The sequence below is a fragment of the Saccopteryx leptura genome, chromosome 13 (assembly GCF_036850995.1).
Source record: "Saccopteryx leptura isolate mSacLep1 chromosome 13, mSacLep1_pri_phased_curated, whole genome shotgun sequence".
Classification (NCBI taxonomy): domain Eukaryota; kingdom Metazoa; phylum Chordata; class Mammalia; order Chiroptera; family Emballonuridae; genus Saccopteryx; species Saccopteryx leptura.
The window spans coordinates 54,238,659-54,259,972 of record NC_089515.1 but is presented as its reverse complement, the minus strand read 5'-3'; the positions used below and the strand labels follow the sequence as shown (position 1 = coordinate 54,259,972).

The 21,314-nt window shown below is 50.6% G+C and overlaps 1 protein-coding gene and 2 non-coding genes across 3 annotated transcripts in view; all 3 read right to left on the bottom strand.

The window, feature by feature from the left end:
- TUBGCP5 (tubulin gamma complex component 5) overlaps window positions 1-21,288 on the bottom strand; it is a 36,953-nt gene extending 15,665 nt beyond the window's left edge. The window contains exons 1-13 of the mRNA XM_066354831.1: window positions 21,092-21,288; window positions 18,416-18,469; window positions 18,187-18,295; window positions 16,147-16,243; window positions 15,479-15,558; window positions 14,740-14,875; window positions 12,876-12,993; window positions 11,863-11,952; window positions 9,917-10,010; window positions 9,019-9,265; window positions 6,672-6,874; window positions 3,918-4,033; window positions 1,698-1,966 (exon numbers count right to left, since the gene is read on the bottom strand). Of these exons, the coding sequence (XP_066210928.1) occupies window positions 1,698-1,966; window positions 3,918-4,033; window positions 6,672-6,874; window positions 9,019-9,265; window positions 9,917-10,010; window positions 11,863-11,952; window positions 12,876-12,993; window positions 14,740-14,875; window positions 15,479-15,558; window positions 16,147-16,243; window positions 18,187-18,295; window positions 18,416-18,469; window positions 21,092-21,240 (1,762 nt within the window). The 5' untranslated portion in view covers window positions 21,241-21,288. The remainder of the gene's footprint in view (window positions 1-1,697; window positions 1,967-3,917; window positions 4,034-6,671; window positions 6,875-9,018; window positions 9,266-9,916; window positions 10,011-11,862; window positions 11,953-12,875; window positions 12,994-14,739; window positions 14,876-15,478; window positions 15,559-16,146; window positions 16,244-18,186; window positions 18,296-18,415; window positions 18,470-21,091) is intronic.
- On the bottom strand, window positions 2,653-2,759 carry LOC136385108 (U6 spliceosomal RNA). The gene has a single exon (XR_010747720.1). It is a non-coding gene; the product is annotated as a U6 spliceosomal RNA (small nuclear RNA).
- On the bottom strand, window positions 9,391-9,517 carry LOC136385174 (small nucleolar RNA SNORA25). The gene has a single exon (XR_010747776.1). It is a non-coding gene; the product is annotated as a small nucleolar RNA SNORA25 (small nucleolar RNA).
- Window positions 21,289-21,314: the final 26 nt, after the last annotated feature.

Sequence of the window (21,314 nt, the reverse complement as noted above, 5' to 3'; positions counted from 1 at the left end):
TGACAGGAGTGAGGGGCACAGTCCCCTCGGGCTGGGGGCGGGATGACAGGAGTGAGGGGCACAGTCCCCCCGGGCTGGGGGCGGGATGACAGGAGTGAGGGGCACAGTCCCCCCGGGCTGGGGGCGGGATGACAGCAGTGAGGGGCACAGTCCCCCCGGGCTGGGGGCGGGATGACAGGAGTGAGGGGCACAGTCCCCCCGGGCTGGGGGCGGGATGACAGGAGTGAGGGGCACAGTCCCCCCGGGCTGGGGGCGGGATGACAGCAGTGAGGGGCACAGTCCCCCCGGGCTGGGGGCGGGATGACAGCAGTGAGGGGCACAGTCCCCCCGGGCTGGGGGCGGGATGACAGCAGTGAGGGGCACAGTCCCCCCGGGCTGGGGGCGGGATGACGGCAGTGAGGGGCACAGTCCCCCCGGGCTGGGGGCGGGATGACAGGAGTGAGGGGCACAGTCCCCTCGGGCTGGGGGCGGGATGACAGGAGTGAGGGGCACAGTCCCCCCGGGCTGGGGGCGGGATGACAGGAGTGAGGGGCACAGTCCCCCCGGGCTGGGGGCGGGATGACAGCAGTGAGGGGCACAGTCCCCCCGGGCTGGGGGCGGGATGACAGGAGTGAGGGGCACAGTCCCCCCGGGCTGGGGGCGGGATGACAGGAGTGAGGGGCACAGTCCCCCCGGGCTGGGGGCGGGATGACAGCAGTGAGGGGCACAGTCCCCCCGGGCTGGGGGCGGGATGACAGGAGTGAGGGGCACAGTCCCCCCCGGGCTGGGGGCGGGATGACAGGAGTGAGGGGCACAGTCCCCCCGGGCTGGGGGCGGGATGGCAGGAGTGAGGGCATAGTCCCCCCGGGCTGGGGGCGGGGTGACAGGAGTGAGGGGCACATCCCCCCGGGCTGGGGGCGGGGTGACAGGAGTGAGGGGCACAGTCCCCCCGGGCTGGGGATGGGATGACAGGAGTGAGGGGCACAGTCCCCCCGGGCTGGGGGAGGGTGACAGGAGTGAGGGGCACAGTCCTCCCGGGCTGGGGGCGGGATGACAGGAGTGAGGGGCACAGTCCCCCCGGGCTGGGGGCGGGATGACAGCAGTGAGGGGCACAGTCCTCCCGGGCTGGGGGCGGGATGACAGGAGTGAGGGGCACAGTCCCCCCGGGCTGGGGGAGGGTGACAGGAGTGAGGGGCACAGTCCTCCCGGGCTGGGGGCGGGATGACAGGAGTGAGGGGCACAGTCCCCCCGGGCTGGGGGCGGGATGACAGGAGTGAGGGGCACAGTCCCCCCGGGCTGGGGGCGGGATGACAGGAGTGAGGGGCACAGTCCCCCCGGGCTGGGGGCGGGATGACAGGAGTGAGGGGCACAGTCCCCCCGGGCTGGGGGCGGGATGACAGGAGTGAGGGGCACAGTCCTCCCGGGCTGGGGGCGGGATGACAGGAGTGAGGGGCACAGTCCCCCCGGGCTGGGGGCGGGGTGACAGGAGTGAGGGGCACATCCCCCCGGGCTGGGGGCGGGATGACAGGAGTGAGGAGTACAGTCCCCCCGGGCTGGGGGCGGGATGACAGGAGTGAGGAGTACAGTCCCCCGGGCTGGGGGCGGGGTGACAGGAGTGAGGGGCACAGTCCCCCCGGGCTGGGGGCGGGGTGACAGGAGTGAGGGGCACAGTCCCCCCCCCCCCCGGGCTGGGGGCGGGGCACCAGGAGAGCACTCACCTCGGGCCGTGGCCTGGCCGGCGGAGCTGTCCCTCACCTGCAGGTTCTTAAGCAGCTGCATGGACTTGCCAGCCATGATGATCTGCTTCAGGACGGGCCGCAGGAAGGATACCATGGTGTGCTGCCGGCTGGGGGGCCCCTGGTCGCTGCCGGAGCTGGCGCTGGCATTGTCGCTCATCTTCTCCTCGTTCTCCGTCTTCTCGGAGACGCTGTACAGGGTGTAGGTTGCGTACCAGAAGTCTCTGTGATTCACCGGGACGTTCTTGTTCCTGTGGAGAGGTAGAAGGGTCTTTACGGGTTCATTTCCCCTTCGAGACACCTGAGTATCCGTTCTAGCTTAGCCATGTGACCCCAGACATCCCCAAAAGCAGTGACGTCAGTTATCGCTAAAACAGTGTCCATGCAAAACAGGGCAGATTTTTATGTGACTTTGGTTTAACATGGAAACATCGAGAAATACTCTGAATGGCAGGGGCGAAATCTAGCTAAGTAGACAGGTTCCTGAATTTGGAATTAAACACAATGTGATTCGTTTGCTCATCTCCTGTGGGAGTGACTCCAGACTTCCATATACGTCTTTTCCACAAGGATTCTGTTTCTTTGAGAGGACAGAGAGACAGAGAGACAGACTCCCACATGAACCCAGACTGGAATCCACCCAGCAAGCCTTCTACCCATCCAAAGCCACTGCTGATAACCAAGCTATTTTTAGCACCTGAGGTGGAGGCCCACAGAGCCATCCTCAGCACCCAGGGCCAACTTGCTCTAACCAATTGACCCATGGCTGTGGGAGGTGAAGAGAGAGAAAAAGGGGAGGGGGAGAGATAGAGACAGATGGTTGCTTCTCCTGTCTGCCCTGACCGGGAATCAAACCCAGGATACCCAACACTCTACCACTGAGCAAACCAGCCAGGGCTCCACGAAGATTCTTTTTTTTTTTTTTTTTTTTTTTTTTTTAAATATGGAACACTTCACGAATTTGCACGTCATGCTTGCGCAGGGGCCATGCTAATCTTCTCTGTATCGCTCCAACCTCAGTATATGTGCTGCCGAAGCGAGCACTCCACGAAGATTCTTAACTGGCCTGCTTCTGATGATAAACAACAGACTCCTACACAGAGCAGCAACCTCCCACAGAGCTGCAATATAGACAGTTCTATGTCACAGATTTTATGATTGCATTTCAGAAAAATCAATTCACTGAAGGGTAAAAAAATAAAAAAAGAGTAGCTAGCCTGACCAGGCGGTGGCGCAGTGGATAGAGCATCGGACCGGGATGCCGAGGACCCAGGTTCGAGACCCCGAGGTCGCCAGCTTGAGCGCGGGCTCATCTGGTTTGAGCAAAAATTCACCAGCTTGGACCCAAGGCCGCTGGCTCCAGCAAGGGGTTACTCGGTCTGCTGAAGGCCCGCAGTCAAGGCACATATGAGAAAGCAATCAATGAACAACTAAGGAGTCGCAATGAGCAATAAAAAACTAATGATTGATGCTTCTCATCTCTCCGTTCCTGTCTGTCTGTCCCTGTCTATCCCTCACTCTATCTCTCTGTCTCTGTAAAAAAAAAAAAGAGTAGCTAATCTGGAGAAATAAATATACTAGAGGCCTCTTCTGTAACATTTTCATACTTCTGTCTTCGGTGATTAATGTCGAAATGACCAGAGCCATCGGTGATCACCTGAATTCATTTTAGTGGAAGCACTGTGTATCATTCCAGACCAGCACTTCAGCCACACAAAAAAACGCTGCCATTCAAAAGTGACATTTGCAAACGAAAAGCTGTAAACTGACATAAAACTGGGGAAAGAATGTTCCGGGGCCGGGCCCTAATGCCGTCCCCAGCGGGACTTGCGGTGACCACACCGCCCGGGAGCCGCACCGCCCTCCCTGGGCTGCACCTGCCGCGGAGGACCGCGCGCAGCTCTCCGGCCAGAGCAACGGCAGGTCGAGCGCCCACGAGCCCCTGGGGTGCGCGTCCACAGCGGGACTTGCGGTGACCACACCGCCCGGGAGCCGCACCGCCCTCCCTGGGCTGCACCTGCCGCGGAGGACCGCGCGCAGCTCTCCGGCCAGAGCAACCGCAGGTCGAGCGCCCACGAGCCCCTGGGGTGCGCGTCCACAGCGGGACTTGCTGCCGATGACCACACCGCGCGCAGCTCTCCGGCCAGAGCAACGGCAGGTCGAGCGCCCACGAGCCCCTGGGGTGCGCGTCGCCGCAGTCACCTCTGGATGATGAACTCCCGGGCGCGGTCGCACAGGTGGCCGTGCACGATCCACTCGTCCACCGTCTGCAGGTAGGGCCGCACCGTCTCCACCCAGAGGGAGAAGAGCAAGGAGACCTGTGGAGACAGCGAGCACAGCCGAGCTCAGAGCACCCCCTCTCTGTGTGGAATGGGGCCAGAGCCTGTTCTTATTTAATGTTTACTTTACTGCTTTTAGAGAGAGGAGATGGAGACAGGAACATCAATCTGTTCCTGTATGTGCCCCAATCGGGGATTGAACCAACAACCTCAGCGCTTCGCAACAACCATGCTCTCACCAACTGAGCCATCCGGCGAAGGCATGGCGTGCCTTCTTTTTGTTTTGTTTTGGGTTTTTTTTGTATTTTTCGAAGTGAGAAGCGGGGAGGCAGTCAGACTCCTGCATGTGCCCAACTGGAATCCACCCGGCATGCCCACCAGGGGGCGATGCTCTGCCCATCTGTGGCGCTGCTCTGTTGTGGCCAGAGCCATTCTAGCCCCTGAGGCAGAGGCCATAGAGCTATCCTCAGCACCCGGGGCCAACTTTGCTCCAATGGAGCCTTGGCCGCAGGAGGGGAAGAGAGAGACAGAGAGGAAGGAGAGGGGAAGGGGTGGAGAAGCAGATGGGTGCTTCTCCTGTGTGTCCTGGCCGGGAATTGAACCCGGGACTTCCACACACCAGGCCAACGCTCTACCACTAAGCCAACCGGCTAGGGCCATGACATGCCTTTTAAAACGGGGCCAGAGGTCCGTCTTTCTGAATCAAAGTGAAAAATTAAACATCCAAAACATATGTTCTAAGATCCTCAGGGAAAAACTCACCTACCTGTGGGAAGAGCACGCTGTCTGCGGTCCACACTGGGACCCTCATGAGAGTGAGTGACAGCGGCCAGGAGACAATGGGGACATGGTTTTCCCATCTACGTGGTGCACGTAGCAAGATGCTCAGTAAGAATGAGAAAATACTCTCCTGCCATACTCCCGGCAGGGAAAAACAGCATGGCCAAAAGGAATTGGCCTCCTTCATACTGAACCACAGGACCAGAATGGCGAGCAGACAAAGGGACACCAGAAAAAACTAGAAAATGAACCTAAAATACACACCCAAACCAACCTGCAGCTTTCTAGTTCTAGTCTCTAGTGAGAGCTATATTCATTCATTCATTCTTAATGGTTGATTTTAGAGAGACAGAGAGAGCAAGGGAGAGCGAAGGGGAGAGAGAGAACCATTCCTTTACTGTTCTACTTAGCTGTGCATTCACTGGTTGCTTCCCGCATGTGCCCTGACTAGGGAATCAAACCCACAACCTTGGCCTATCAGGACAAAGCTCTAACCAACAGAGCTACCGGCCTCGGGCTGTTTTCTTTAATTGTGGTTAAAAAGAAAAATAGGTAACATCAAATATACTATCAATCATTTTATAGTGTACAAGTCAATAGTTATGTACATTCGCACTGTTGTGAAGACAGATCTCTTCAGAACGTTTTTCATGCTCAAAACTGCAACTCTGGGCCCTGGCCGGTTGGCTCAGTGGTAAAGCGTCAGCCTGGCGTGCAGGAGTCCCGGGTTCGATTCCCGGCCAGGGCACATAGGAGAGGCGCCCATCTGCTTCTCCACCCCTCCCCCTCTCCTTCCTCTCTGTCTCTCTCTTCTCCTCCCACAGCCAAGGCTCCATTGGAGCAAAGTTGGCCCGGGCACTGAGGATGGCTCTATGGCCTCTGCCTCAGGTGCTGGAATGGCTCTGGTTGCAACAGAGTGACGCCCTAGATGGGAAGAGCATCGCCCCCTGGTGGGCGTGCCAGGTGGATCCCGGTCGGGCGCACGCGGGAGTCTGTCTGACTGCCTCCCCGTTTCCAGCTTCAGAAAAATACAAAAAAAAAAAAGAATGTTTTATATTTTTAACATTATTTTTTTTATTAAAGATTTGTCTGCAAGCCAGATGCAGCCATCAAAAGAGCCACATCTGGCTCGGGAGCCATAGGTTCCCAACCCCTGCTCTATCCACTGTACCACCGCCTGGTCAGGCAGGACAAGATTTCTTAAAAAAAAAAAAAAAAAGCCTGACCAGGCAGTGGTGCAGTGGCTAGAGCATTGGACTGGGATGTGGAGGACCCAGGTTTGAAACCCCGAGGTCGCCAGCTTGAGCACGGGCTCATCTGGTTTGAGCAAGGCTCACCAGCTTGAGTCCAAGGTCGCTGGCTCGAGCAAGGGGTCACTGGCTCTGCTGTAGCCCCCCGGTCAAGGCACATGTGAGAAAGCAATCAATGAACAACTAAGGAGCCGCACAAAGAATTGATGCTTCTCATCTCTCTCCCTTCCTGTCTGTCCCTATCTGTCCCTCTCTCTGACTCTGTCTCTGCCACAAAAATAAATAAATAAATAAAATTCTTACCATTCTTTCTAAAGAAAAAGAAAAATAACTGCAACCCTGCCCCCATTCCACAGCTCTCCTCCCACCGTCCCTGGCATCTCCACTCTGCTCCCTGCCTCTATGCCTCTCACTGTTGTAGATGCCTCGTCTCAGGGATTTGCATTTTTATTTAAGAAAGCGTTGCCACAAATATCTATGGGAGTCAGCGAAGTATTTTTCTTGCTGTGCTTTTATGTTTTGCTTTGACCTTCGCCTCATGCTTCACATAAGCCCTGTTTTCACAGAGAGCTAGGACAGCTGTCCAGCACCCCTCCAGCTGGGAAGGACAGAGCCACCCGCGTTAGACTGGACCAGGGGCCACGTACGGTCTGCTCAGAGGCTTCTCCAACGTCATCGTACTCGAGGATGGCCTTGTACAGGGTGTTGAGCAGGTGGGACGCCCGCACGACGTTCCGCGTGTCTGGTGGGACCTCCGCGATCCCCGTGCTGAAGACTTTGTGCAGCACTTTCAGCTGAGCCAGCCGCGGCGACAGCTTGTCCACCACGATGGCCAGCGTTATGGTGGCATCTACAAACACCGAGGAGTCAGATGCATTAGCCGGGAGCATCACATCCAGAAGTGGTCATGGATGCTCAGCCCCTGTGGGCAAGGCAGAACCAACAGGAGGACGCTGGACTTGCACCACTGTGTACCCCAAGGGGCTCGCTTTCCCAAAGAGAGAAAAACACACCTCGGCAGAAAAGTAATGTATGAAGGAACTAATAGAGAGGGAAGCACAAAAGCAAACACAAAAGCACTTCTCAGACACACCAGACACTAGACCTCACTTGCAACAAAAAAATTAAAATAACAAATTCCCAGACTGCACTGGGGCTACTGTTTCAGGGAACGGGGGGGCGGGGAGGGGTCACTGACTCTACAGGGGTGAGGAAGGCACAGCTCTGAGTCCTGAGGGTGGCGGTGGCTATGTGAAGTGACCCAGATGACAAAATGTCACTGAACGGCACACAGATATTACGACCCTCTCCAACCGGACAGCAGGTACCAGCAGAACTGGCGGAACCCACGTCAGGTCTGCAGACTACTCATTGCAGTGGGCCACGTCAACGTCCTCATTCTGATTAACAGACTGCAGATGCATAAGGTGTTACCCCTGTGGGAGGCAGGCAGTGAGAACACGGGACTCGGCACTTCGTCAGGCAGGAGTTGTAGATAAAAATTCAGGAGGAAGAGCCTAACCAGGTGGTGGCACAATTGAGAAAGAGTCGACCTGGGACACTGAGGATCCAGGTTCAAAACCTCCAGGTCGCTGGCTGGAGTGCAGGCTCACCAGCTTGAACACAGGATCGTCAGCTTGAGCGTGGGATCATAGACATGACCCCGTGGTCACTGGCTTGAGCCCAAAAGTCACTGGCTTGAAGGCCAAGGCTGCTGGCTTGAGCAAGGGGTCACTGGCGTGGGTGGAGGCCCAGAGTCAAGGTACGTATGAGAAAAAAATCAATGAACAACTACTGTGATACAATGACGAGCTGATGCTCTTCGTTTCTCTCCCCTCCTGTCTGTCTCTGTCTGTCCCTCTCTCTCTCAAAAATGTAAAAAATTCAGGAGGAAGAAACCAACGCTGGTGACAGCTTTAACCCGTCTCCTTGGGTAAAGATCAGAAAGTCTGCCCACACACAGTTGGCAAGCATGTGGGAAGATAGGTGTTCCAATACACTGCCTGCACGAGTGGGAAGTTCCATCAGTAGCTCCTGAACAGTGTGGCGGGGCCTCTCAAATTCAAGCACGCTGTCACAACGCCCTCCGCCCAGCACTTCCAGTCAAAGAACGTGTGCCACAGGTAACCTGCGGCGCACGGGGAAGTGGTTACGGCGACAGCAACCTTGGCAATGGCAGATCAGACACAAACTCACATCCACCACAAAGGAACTGGTCTGGGACGCATCCACGCAACAGAACACTCGGCTTGTTACCCACGAGGCTCTTCCTGCACTTACATAGTAAGACCCCTCCAAAACTTCAAGGAGCAAAACGATTCACAGGGGGCTGTTAACAGACTTCTCGGCATGCCCGTGTGAACATGCACCGACTGCATGAGCCTCACCTATTTCTGGGAGGGTGCACAGGAGACCTATGACGCAGCTGCCCCTCTGGGGACAGGGACTGAGTACCTGCCTGCAGCAGAGGAGCTGGAAGAAAACTTGTCGCCACCTATCATCACTGTTTGGACTTTTTTTTTTTTAAGCAAGAGGGTCAGACAAGGATAGACACACAGGAACGGGGGGAAATGAGAAGCATCAACTCATAGTTATAGCACCTTAGTTGTTCATTGATTACTTTCTTATGGGTGCCTTGATGTCAGGGTGGGGGAACTACAGTCTAGCCAGTGACCCCTTCCTCAAGCCAACGACCATGAGGTCATGTCTATGATCCCACGCTCAAACCAGTGGTCTCGCGGTTTCGAACCTGGGCCCTCAGCGCCCTAGGCCAACACTCTATCCACTGTGCCACTGCCTGACCAGGCTATTTGGATATTTAAAGATATGACTGGCTCATGATAGAAATTTAAAATAATTTCAAAAACATGAATGGATTCATGACCATGACTCCTTTGCCATGTCACTGTCAAACCTTCTATTAACTCATCACTCGCGTGGCACCCCGAGAACGAGCTAGGTGTCCGCAAGCCCCGGGGCAGAACACAGAAATACCGTTACTGATGACACACTTCTCGATCTCGGCTAGCTCTTCCTTGAACGTGATGAAGTACTTGTACAGGGCCCACATGAAGGCCTGGTACGTGCGGAAGGGGGCCTCCGTCAGCTTCTTCAGGGCGGGGCCGTTCCCAGGCGGCGCGTCCTGGGAGCTGTGGCCCATGACGTCATCAGTGAACTCCTGGAGCCTGAACACCACCTGGCCGTAGGCCGCGACCTGCTCCAGCACGGACCGCAGACAGCTCTGTGGTCAGGGAGACGGACAGTCAGCACTGCCAAGTACTAGAAGTCAGTCTTTGCAAGTATTCAAACTCATCCCCCCCCACAGTAAAGTATTTCTTTTGAAATTCATTTTTTTCTTTTTATTAATCTTCTGTCTCCTCAGGGAAACACAGCACTGTTGAGGGTCTGTTACATCCTATGGAGACCTGCAGTCTTAGGTCCCAGCGTTACGAGCTCCTGGTTTTGGTCCCAGAAGGGCTCTTTGAAATGACCTACCATGACTGTTTTGACCAGTAGACAAGTTAGAACACAGATACTTAGTTTTGGATTCAAATGGCAGTGTGAGTATTAACTTCGACAGAATACAAAATTTTGGGGCATACATTGTAAAAAACACATTTTAGGTAAATGTGCCACGGGAAAAGAAAAAAAAGTCGGTATACAGAATGACAGACAACAAGGAGGAAACACAAATTAACACTAAAACATGAACATCACAAACGGTACTGAAGAATTCTAAGCACTGTGAAGACACACAATGTAATTTTGCCTTTTCGATCTTAAATATATCTAGCAGTTAGTTTTAACACTGGAAAACATTCTACAGTTACATAGACATGGTTTACAGAAATCTGACTATTTAATTTATCTAAAATAAACACAGATAACTTACATGTGTCAAATGGGTCACTATGATGTTGTTTCTCACCGTCACCTTCCCGTCAATCAACTGAAATATGAAGAGCTTTTTGACCCCAGAAAGTAACCTGAAATGAAATAAGAAATATAAGTGTACTTTAAATCTAGAAAAATGTCACGCCAGTAATGATTAAAAAATTTTAATAAAAGACTCAGAATTGGGGGTAGGGGGTGGAGGGAGGCAACAAAGTGGTCAGATCATTCGAAAACAGAAGAAATTAATCTTTTTGGTGGGGAGTGAGTGGAGGGCAGATAGTAAGGCAGACTCCCACATGTGCCCCAACCATGATCCACCTGGCAACCCCATCTGGGGCTTATGCTCGAGTACTGAGCTATTTTTAGCACCTGAGGTTGATGAGCTCCAACGGAGCCATCCTCAGGACCCAGGGCCACACTTAAACCAATCAAGCTACTGGCTGCAGGAGGGGAAGAGAGAAAGAAGGGGAGGGAGGGGGAAGCAGATGGTAACTTCTCCTGTCTGCCCTTACCAGGGATTAAACCTGGGACATTCATATACCAGACCAACACTCTATCCCGAGCCACCAGCCAAGGCCTAATCTTTTAATCTGATTACCTTAACTCTCAATGTATTTCAGTATCATCTTAAAGAGGAGTTCAGAACAGTGTTGTCAAAGCACTGCCTCACATACGAGGTGGCCCAAGCAGATCTTCCTGGTTTGGGGGTTTTTTTTTTATTAATTTTTAGAGGAGAGAGAGTGAGAGAGAGAGAGAGAGAGAGAGAGAGAAAGAAGGGGGAGGGAGGAGCAGGAAGCATCAACTCCCATATGTATCTTGACCTCTTGACCAGGCAAGCCCAGGTTTTGAACCAGCGACCTCAGCGTTTCCAGGTCGACGCTTTATCCACTGTGCCACCACAGGTCAGGCTGACCTTCCTGTTTTTAAGGTCAACATTACATTTTCTGGCAGAGAGGACCAGAACCTGGAGATCTCAGTCAGGGTGGCTATGTATTTTCTTTCTTTTTTTTTTTTTAACAGAGACAGAGAGAGAGTCAGAGAGAGGGATAGACAGAGACAGACAGACAGGAACGGAGAGAGATGAGAAGCATCAATCATTAGTTTTTCGTTGCACATTGCGACACCTTAGTTGTTCATTGATTGCTTTCTCATATGTGCCTTGACAATGGGCCTTCAGCAGACCGAGTAATCCCTTGCTCGAGACAGCAACCTTGGGTCCAAGCTGGTGAGCTTTTGCTCAAACCAGATGAGCCCACGTTCAAGCTGGCGACCTCGGGATCTCGAACCTGGGTCCTCGGCATCCCAGTCCGACGCTCTATCCACTGCGCCACCGCCTGGTCAGGCCGTATTTTCATTTTTGCATGAACACAATCTAATTGTCTCGTATCCTGGTCCCCCGGTATGGGGGACCTTTCACCAATATCGTCTGCCTACAACGAGCAGCAAGCAGCAAACCAGGAACCCTGCTTTGAACTCAGATATTAAAAAAAAGTGATGGCTGCCCTGGCCAGGTGGCCCAGTAGGTAAAGCATCATCCCAGTGCATTAAGGTTGAGGGTTCAATCCCCAGGTTAGAGCATATATGAGAGGCAATCAGGGAGTACAAAGGTAAATGGAACAACTAAGCAGAACAATGAATTGATGCATCTCTCTCTCTCAATCAGTGGAAAAATTAAGAAAAAAGATGATGGCTGAATCTGATTAAATCATATCATTAAGTAAATATGCCAAATTCTCCATTTCCACAGCTGAATATGAAGCTTGGGCTTCCTGAGTCCCCCGGGGGCAAGTTCAAGTGCCCACTGCTGACTGCTTAGGGTTCATACCTGTGGGCCCGTTTCTAGTTTGCATGTGAACCCCCTCAACACTTCTCTTTCAAGCACAAACATGCTGGACTCTCACTAATCAAGTCTCCTGGACCATGAATCGGGGTAACAGGACTCACCACAGGGTCTCCCGAATCACCTGGGTCTCCGTGACAGCGACCCTGTCCTCTGGAACGAACAGCGGGTCGCTGCTGTACAGGTGCTGGTCCCTGGGGAAGGCAAAGGGCATACACGGATGAGAAGGTTCCTCACTTGGTAAGAGGACTTCCCAGAGAACGCATGCAAGTTAACGGGCATGTCACCGGGAGTCTGTAAGCAAATGCACACGGCAGAGTTTCTCAATGCCTTCCCCCTGTGTTTTCACAAACTGACTAACATACTCTCACCAAAGCCCTTTCGGGGCAAGTCCCATTGTTATATTTATTGCTGATTTAGGCTAATGTTTAAAAGATGTATCTTTTTTTTTTTTTTTGGCAAAACGGTAATGGTATTTTAATTTATTCATTTTAGAGAGGAGAGGGAGAGAGAGAGAGAGAGAGAGGAGAGACAGAGAGAGAGAAGGGGGGGAGGAGCCGGAAGCATCAACTCCCACATGTGCCTTGACCAGGCAAGCCCAGGGTTTTGAACCAGCGACCTCAGCATTTCCAGGTCGATACTTTATCCACTGCGCCACCACAGGTCAGGCACAACGGTAATGGTATTTTTACAGTAAGTTCATTCTCACCCAGCTCCCACAATGCAATAGTGCCCGGTTGGAAGGCAGTAGAATTAATGCCTCTGTCCCTCCCCCACCCAAGTGAGGTCAGTCACTCAGCCTCTGTCTGGACTCCAGTGGAGAACCCTGTTTGGGGGCAGCACAAGGGTGCTGGGAAAGCCAGAGGGAGCCCCTCGGCCAGGAGTGCCCCGTCCCACCAGCACCAACTCCCACTCGGCACACGTGGGCTCGTTTAGCAGGGAAAGTGGCCCTCACAGGCCACCGGGGATATTAGAGGAGGCAGGTTTCCTTCTATATTTTCACTGTTCCAAGTCCACCCGAGACCCAAACTGGACGCCCACCGGAGGTTCAGCTCCTGGTCCCCCACCGAAGTGCCTTCTTCTAGTAACACGTGACACGAAGACAGGAGTGTCTTACCAGATAGCCGCTAAGTTGGAGTGCAGATGCAAGCTGTGAGGAAACCGCGGGCACCGGGCTGTCCAGTACTGACGGACCACATGCTGCTCCAGCCAGCTCCGGGCGTCCGGCTCATCCGCTAGGGGAAAGCCAGAGCGATGCTGACGTGATGACGTCACAGCAGACGCCTGATTGACTCTGCCACCATCTCTGAGCTGACGACCCCATTTACATATTCAATAGGAAAAGGCGCGTTAAAAGAACAGCTACCTGAAAGCCCAGATCAAAAACTGGAAGGTAAGGAAAGTGAAAAGAAAAACAAAGTTGTCAGGATGCTAAAATCAGCTTTCACGACTTTGTGTCCTCTTGGTCAAGTTCAAGGACAGCGCACAGCGGCTGGTCATAGACCCCAGTATCTGGGGTTTGTGTCGTGGCTGTGTGACCATGGGAAAACCACTAGACCGGACCTTTGTTTCCTCAGTTACAAAATGAGATATAGGATTAGAGGACCTAATCTATAAGGTTGCTTCCAGCTCTTCCTAGAGGCTAGGAATTCACAGACTTTCTCTGAAAACTGAAAAAGCAGACATCCAACCTGAATGTTAAATGGGATAGATCTTTTCCTGCTCATTACTCACTTCAACAAAGGCAATGCTTCTCCAATAAAAAGATAAGTGAAGATGCCCTGGCTGGTTAGCTCAGTGGTAGAGCAGCAGCCTGGCATGTGGATGTCCTAGGTTTGATTTCTGGTCAGGGCACACAGGAGCAGTGCCCATCTGCTTCTCTAGCCCTCCCCCTTCTGGCTTCTCTCTCTCTCTCTCTCTCTCTCTCTTTCTCTTTTCTCCTCCCGCAGCTATGGCTCAATTAGAGTGAGTTGGCCCTGGACGCTGAGGATGGCTCCATGGCCTCTGCCTCAGGTGCTAAGAAGACCCCTAGTGGACTTGCCAGGTAGATCCCAGTCAGGGCGCATGTGGGAGTCTTTCTGCCTCCCCTCCTCTCACTGAATAAAGAATAAATAAAAAGGAAAATCTCATTTAAAAAATAAATAAACAAAGACATTTAGGAGCAACCAAGTTCTCAGAGCTATAACAAAAGAACAGAATTGCTCTCTAAGTCCCATGCAGACATTAATTCTTGTAGTGCAATTTCTTAGGCGACCAGAGAAGAAAGATCACGTGACTTATAAAAGATCTGTTTTATGAGGATGGCAGAGCTTACCACAAGTATCTTAAATGACAGGGAGCTGATTCTCAAAGCCTGCCTGTCCTCCTAGAGCCCAGACGGGGAGCTGACTCTCAAAGCCTGCCTGTCCTCCTAGAGCCCAGACGGGGAGCTGACTCTCAAAGCCTGCCCGTCCTCCTAGAGCCCAGACGGGGAGCTGATTCTCAAAGCCTGCCCGTCCTCCTAGAGCCCAGACGGGGAGCTGACTCTCAAAGCCTGCCCGTCCTCCTAGAGCCCAGACGGGGAGCTGATTCTCAAAGCCTGCCTGTCCTTCTAGAGCCCAGACGGGGAGCTGGCTCTCAAAGCCTGCCTGTCCTCCTAGAGCCCAGACGGGGAGCTGACTCTCAAAGCCTGCCCGTCCTCCTAGAGCCCAGACGGGGAGCTGATTCTCAAAGCCTGCCTGTCCTCCTAGAGCCCAGACGGGGAGCTGACTCTCAAAGCCTGCCCGTCCTCCTAGAGCCCAGACGGGGAGCTGATTCTCAAAGCCTGCCTGTCCTCCTAGAACCCAGACGGGGAGCTGACTCTCAAAGCCTGCCCGTCCTCCTAGAGCCCAGACGGGGAGCTGACTCTCAAGGCCTGCCTGTCCTCCTAGAGCCCAGACGGGGAGCTGACTCTCAAAGCCTGCCTGTCCTCCGAGAACCCAGCATCACAGAGCGCACGGTACCTTCCCAGGAGCCGCGCGGCCCCGGTTTCCTGCTGCACTCCTGCTCGTCCAGCGGTGTCCTGTCCACCTGAATCCCAGAGTCCTCTCTGCTCAAGGGCTGCTGCTCCTCCTCACCCTCACTTTCTTCAGACCAGTTCTGATTAGAAAAGGAAATCCACCTTACCTTGAGACAGCAGAACCCCTGAAGCTACTGATGTGAAAAGATCAGGAAAATTTCAGAAAAGGGGCAACAATACCAAATGATGCTTTTTCTAAACTTCTGAAAAATTACTAGGACAGGATGGAATTATGTATTGGGGGGGGGGGCAAAAAATTCCAAGAGTCACAGCCCCTTTAAGGTTAAAGGATACTTGAAGGGTATCTATTCTGCTCAACTTCCTAGTGTTCATGATTAGATGCAAAAACGTGCTCAATCTTCCATAGTAAACTCCTCCACTTGACTGACCAGTGCTCGCTCCTGTTTCACTTCAGTCGTTACAGGACAGGAGGACCCATGGAGAGCATCTCCATCACTTGGAATGTATTCACGTTTTCTTTTTTAACATTTATTTATTGCTTTTTAGTGAGAGAGGAAGGGAGAGAGAAAGAGACACAGGAACATGAATCTGTCCCTGTCTGTGCCCCGACTGGACATTGAACCAGCAACCTCTGCACTTCAGGATGATGCTCTAACCAACCAAGTTATTGGGCCAGGGCAGAATGTATTTATATTTTCAACAGCAAAACTGCTGCGACTTACCGGTGTGTCGATGTTCGGACTCAGGTAAATTTCCTCACCTTCCATCAGGTATTTGCCCCAGTCAAAATCATCTTTCTTTTCTAAAATGTAACAGGAAAATCCGTTCAGCTTTACCAGATACATTTTATAAAAAAGAAACACTGAAAACTAGAGGAACAAGTCTACCAAAACTCAAAATAAAATAGAGTTGGAAAATGATTCTAATAGATTTCAATTTCTTTATCTTCAAAGGTAATTTTTCTCTGGCCCTGGCTGGTTAGCTTAGCTAGTTTGAAAATCATCCCAAAACACCAAGGTTGTGAGTTCGATTCCTGGTTAGGGCACATATGGAAAGCACAACCAATGAATGCAAAACTAAGTGGAACAACAAATCAATGCTTCTCTCTCTCTCGTTTTCTCTCTCTATCCCTTCCTCTGTCTCTCTAAATTCAATCAGTAAAAAATAAATATAAAGGAATTTTTCTCTTTATAGATTTGAAGGTAATACAACTTACAAGGTCAGACTTTACATTTTAAATGTAAATTTGCAATTGTGATTGCATCCCATGCAACAGAAATATTTCAGTTTCACCGATTCTTACAAAGATTTAGAAGAATTCAACGTGTCACAATCAAGCAAACAGAAGCAAATTTCTCTTTTATTTATTACCTATGAAATCATCACATACCCACTTCTTTTTCTCTTGGGGTCTCCACATAGTTGCTGTTTGACGGAGAGTCAGACAGACATAGGAGAAGGGACATTATGGAATAATGCACGTCCGTCTTGAAAACAAACAAACAAAACACAAATATGAGCCACTGAGAATGGTTTGAGCCAAGAAAAGATAAACCTATGACAGGTATGTCCCCGTTTTTTTCCTGGGGACATGAATTGTTTCTAAATAGATCTCGATCTCTTAAACCAGTTGTTTAAATTTATTTTTCAGTTACAGCTTCTATTCAGTACTATTTTGTGGGAGTTTCAGATGTACAGCATAGTGGTTAGACAGTCATACACCTTACAAAGTGGTCCCCCCAATATTTCAAGTACCCACCTGGCACCATATGCAGTTATGACAATATTACTGACCACATTCCCTAGGCTGCATTTTCCATCCCTGTGACTATTCTGTCAACGGCGATTTGTACTTTGTAAACCCTCTACCTCTTTCACCCAGCCCCCCAACTTCCCCCCGCCTCTGGCAACCCCCTGGGCACTGCACATCCATCTGACTGACCCCCCAACAGAAACCCTGGACACCAAGGCTCAGATGAGCTTCCCTGGCTCGCAACACTTTGCACACGTCACACATCGTCAGAGGGAGACTCAAGGGCATTCCCGTGCAGCTCCATGGGGAAAGAACCTTTAGAAAGTTGGTGCTTGTTTTCTCCTGGACCTTACTCTAGGCATCTCTCTCCTTCGCTCATTTTTTTAAATAATTCTTTATTTTATTTTTTTTATTTTTTATTTTATTTTACAGAGACAGAGAGAGGGACAGATAGGGACAGACAGACAGGAACGGAGAGATGAGTAGCATCAATCAGTAGTTTTTTGTTGCGCGTTACAACACCTTAGTTGTTCATTGATTGCTCTCCCATATGCGCCTTGACCGCGGGCCTTCAGCAGACCGAGTGATCCCTTGCTTGAGCCAGCGACCTTGGGCTCAAGCTGGTGAGCCTTGCTCAAACCAGATGAGCCCGCGCTCAAGCTGGCGATCTCGGGGTCTCGAACCTGGGTCCTTCCACATCCCAGTTCGACGCTCTATCCACTGCGCCACCACCTGGTCAGGCTCCTTCACTCATTTTTAATCCGTATTGTTTCACTAAAAGAAACCATAAATGGCAAGGAGAGCAGCTTTTTTTTTTTAAATTTTGTGAATCCCTCTTGAGAATTGCTGAGCCTATGAGTGGTCTTGGGGACCCATGACTGAGTATGAAAGTTGCTTTCGAGAGCATCAAGCATCTGTTGAACATTATACAGGTAGTTTTCATCTGTTGAGCATTATACAGGTAGTTCTCATTACCAAGTGCTGAGATGCTATTTCTTTTTTTTTTCTTTGTATTTTTCTGAAGTTGGAAACAGGGAGGCAGTCAGACAGACTCCCGCATGCACCTGACCGGGATCCACTAGGCACGCCCATGGGGGGGGGGGGGGGGTGTTCCTCTGCCCATCTGGGGTGTTGCTCTGTTGCAACCAGAGCCATTCTAGCACCTGAGGCAGAGGCCACAGAGCCATCCTCAGTGCCCGGGCCAACTTTGCTCCAATGGAGCCTTGGCTGCAGGAGGGGAAGAGAGAGACAGAGAGGAAGGAGAGAGGGAGGGGTGGAGAAGCAGATGGGCACTTCTGTGTGCCCTGGCCGGGAATCGAACCCGGGATTCCTGCACACCAAGCCGATGCTCTACCACTGAGTCAACCGACCAGGGCCCTGAGATGCTATTTAAAGGACTCAAAATAGGCAGGGCTCTGATGTGTGCCAATCCCTGACCTAAATCTTCATAGCAAGTTGGGGCTGAGATGAATGACTGAGAGCACATTTTTCCTTTCATCTCGAGCCTGAGACATACTGGGTTTCACAGCCATACATAAGTCAGTTTCCAGGGTTTTCTGCTCTAGCCAGGGAACCACGATAAGAGAAGGAATGTTTAATCAACACAGAAACAAGTTGGCAACAGTCAGATTGGAAACGGCAAAATGTACAACAGAGATCTCACGCCATACTGCCCACCTTTATTGCCTGTACGCTTGGAAGTGGTGCGTTCAGAAATTCCTCAGTCAGTCTCTTCCAGATGGCAGCTTTACCGAGATCAGAATGAATGACGAATTTTTCATAAATTCTAAAATATATTTTTAAAATGAACCACTGGTAGTTATAAAGCTGTGTTCATAAAAAGATCTGTGAAAGGACATAGATTGCTGAATGTGTACGTATGTATGTACATATAAAACCGACTTACCCTTCTATTGTCTTTCCTACTTTGTGACTGTTGACATCCAAGAAACGATGAAATCTAGAAGATAAATGCCATTCTTACATCAGTCTCGTCATCTAGCCAAACAGATTAGTGTCACTGCCCTCCATGTCCCCAGAACACCCTACACTGAGATAAACTGACAGACCCAGAGAACAAGCTGACGTTCGCCAGAGGGGAGTGGGTTTGGGGACCCGGTGAGAAGATGAAAGGGATTAAGCAGCACAACTTGGCATTTATGAAACAGTCACAGGGACATAAAGTATAGCATAGGGAATAAAGTCAATAATATTGTAATAACCATGTATGATGCCAGGTGGGCACTAAACGTATGAGGAGGTCACTTCTAAAATCATATCAATATCTACCACCATGCTGTACACCTGAAACTACTACCAAATGTCAACTGTAATTGGACAATAAAAATAAGGGGGGAGGTAGAAGACAATATAGAGGAAATAAATCGTGATGGAAGGAGACTTGACTTGGGGTGGTGAACACGCAGTATTATAGATATATAGATGACGTATTATAGAACTGTACCCCTGGAACCTGTATGATTTTATTAACCAATGTCACCCCAATAAAGTCATTAAAGTTTTTTTTTAATATAAAGAAAAAAAATAACTGTAGCAAAAACACTATTTTATACGACCTATTCACACTCTGTTATGTTTATGTTAGAGCAGTGTTAGTTATTTTCACGGACCAGCCTTTAGGGTGGGACAGATATATGTATCATGTGACCGAGACAAGCGTCAAGAGGGAGTCTTAGATGAATGTAACAGAGGGAATCTGGTCATTTTTAAAAAATAAAACATCGTTCAGACTTAAATATAAATAAAACGGAAATAATGTAAGTTATTTATTCTTTCTCTGCGGACCAAATGGCTCACGGACCAGTACTGGTCCGAGCCCGGGGGTTGGGGACCAACCACTGTGTTAGAGTTCAGAAAGAACTGAGTTTATTTTTTAAAAATTGGCCTGACCTGTGGTGGCACAGTGGAAAGTGTTGAACTGGAATACCGAGGTGGCCAGTTCGAAACACCAGCCTTGCCCAGTCAAGGCACAAACGAAAAGCAACTGCTACAAGTGGATGCTTCCCGCTACTCCCCACCCCCTTTTCTCTCTCTCCTTTCTCTAAAATCAATAAAGTCTTTTTTAAAAATTGAGTTTATTATTTCAGAAATTTGGCGGGCTTTTACCTCACTGTCTAGTCTCATTGTAAAACAAGTAGGCATTGACGTGTGATCGTGAAGGTTGAAACTGAAGATGACCGATTTTGAAAAACTGATTAGTATGCAAGAAGACTTCTACCGAAATTAAACAGGTAGAATAGTGACACTGACTTCCTTTTTTAGTAATAAAACCCCATTACAGGTAACAATCATAACCACATGGTCTATTTTACATCTTCCATAAAGAAAAACAGGAGCTTTGACCTCACCTGCGTATCTAAATTAAATAAATCTGGACATTCTATCAGAAGTTGTATTAGTTACCAGGTGGCAGGAACTGTACTAGACGCTGGGAAAAGAAATGAACATCAGACCAAGATTCCTACTCTCTTGGGGAATTGACATTCTAGCTGGTGTGCAGATAGGTGGAGACGACAGAAGTCATCCAATGTGTTAAGGTGACCAACTTTTTTACAGTGAAAAGGAGGACAAAAATAAATAGAAGAAAACAATATTGTAAATAAAAGAAACATTTTATTCATTGCAACAATAATACACTATTATATGATAAATGCATAATAAAAGCATTTGTAATATTTTATATTGTAATTATGCTTACATGCCTATTAATTTTTAATAATAATTGTAAGAGCCTGACCAGGCAGTGGCGCAGTGGATAGAGCATCGGACTAGGATGCCGAGGACCCAGGTTCGAGACCCTGAGATCGCCAGCTTGAGCGCAGGCTCATCTGGTTTGAGCAAAAGTTCACCAGCTTGGACTCAAGGCCGCTGGCTCCAGCAAGGGGTTACTCGGTCTGCTGTAGCCCCCTGATCAAGGCATATATGAGAAAGCAATCAATGAACAACTAAGGTGTCGCAATGCGCAACGAAAAACTAATCATTGACGCTTCTCATCTCTCCGTTCCTGACTGTCCCTGCCTATCCCTCTCTCTGACTCTCTGTGAAAAAAAAAAAATTATAAGAAAAAAGTACCCATTTAGATACAAATACGTCACATCGCACGCAATAGATCGACTTTGCATTGATCAAATACGGGCAATGACACATGAGTCTTCCAATATCAAAAAGGAGGACTTTTCCAGGGAGGATGAAACTTACAAAAGAAGGACTGTCCTCCCTAAAGGAGGGCGATTGGTTAGTTATGTTCAGCCCTTTGAAAACAGAGACCGGGGTGTGAGAGACCCGGGATGGTCCGAGCAGGAAGTGGAGTCACAAGAATTCTGTTTTAAACAGGGTTGTGATCATTATTTGACTCTCAACCCCAATGACTCATTCATTCAAAACCACGTGCTCCGTTGTGTACGCGCCAAGTGCAGCGCGGCAGACACAGACCCGCCATGACCCTCTCAGCCCGTCTGCGCATGCGCGCGTCACCGGTAATGGGGTCCCCGGCACCACGACAGCGGGCGCGTCGGAGCTGTGCCCATCCCGTCCCGCCCCTTCCGGGCGCCGCGCCCCACACCTGAAGTTGGACCAGACGAACTGCTGGCACAGCTGGAAGTTGGGGTCCGCCTCGTCCCGGAGGCCCGCCACGTGGCGTACGAGCTCGCGCACATCGCGCTCCTGCTGTCGATCCAGCCGGCTCCAGGAGGGCGGCCCCGGCCGTGCCATGTTCCTCCGACTCCCGGGCGCCCAGAGTCCTCTGGATTTTTTTTTTTTTTTTTTTTTTTTACCGGCTCTCGCGA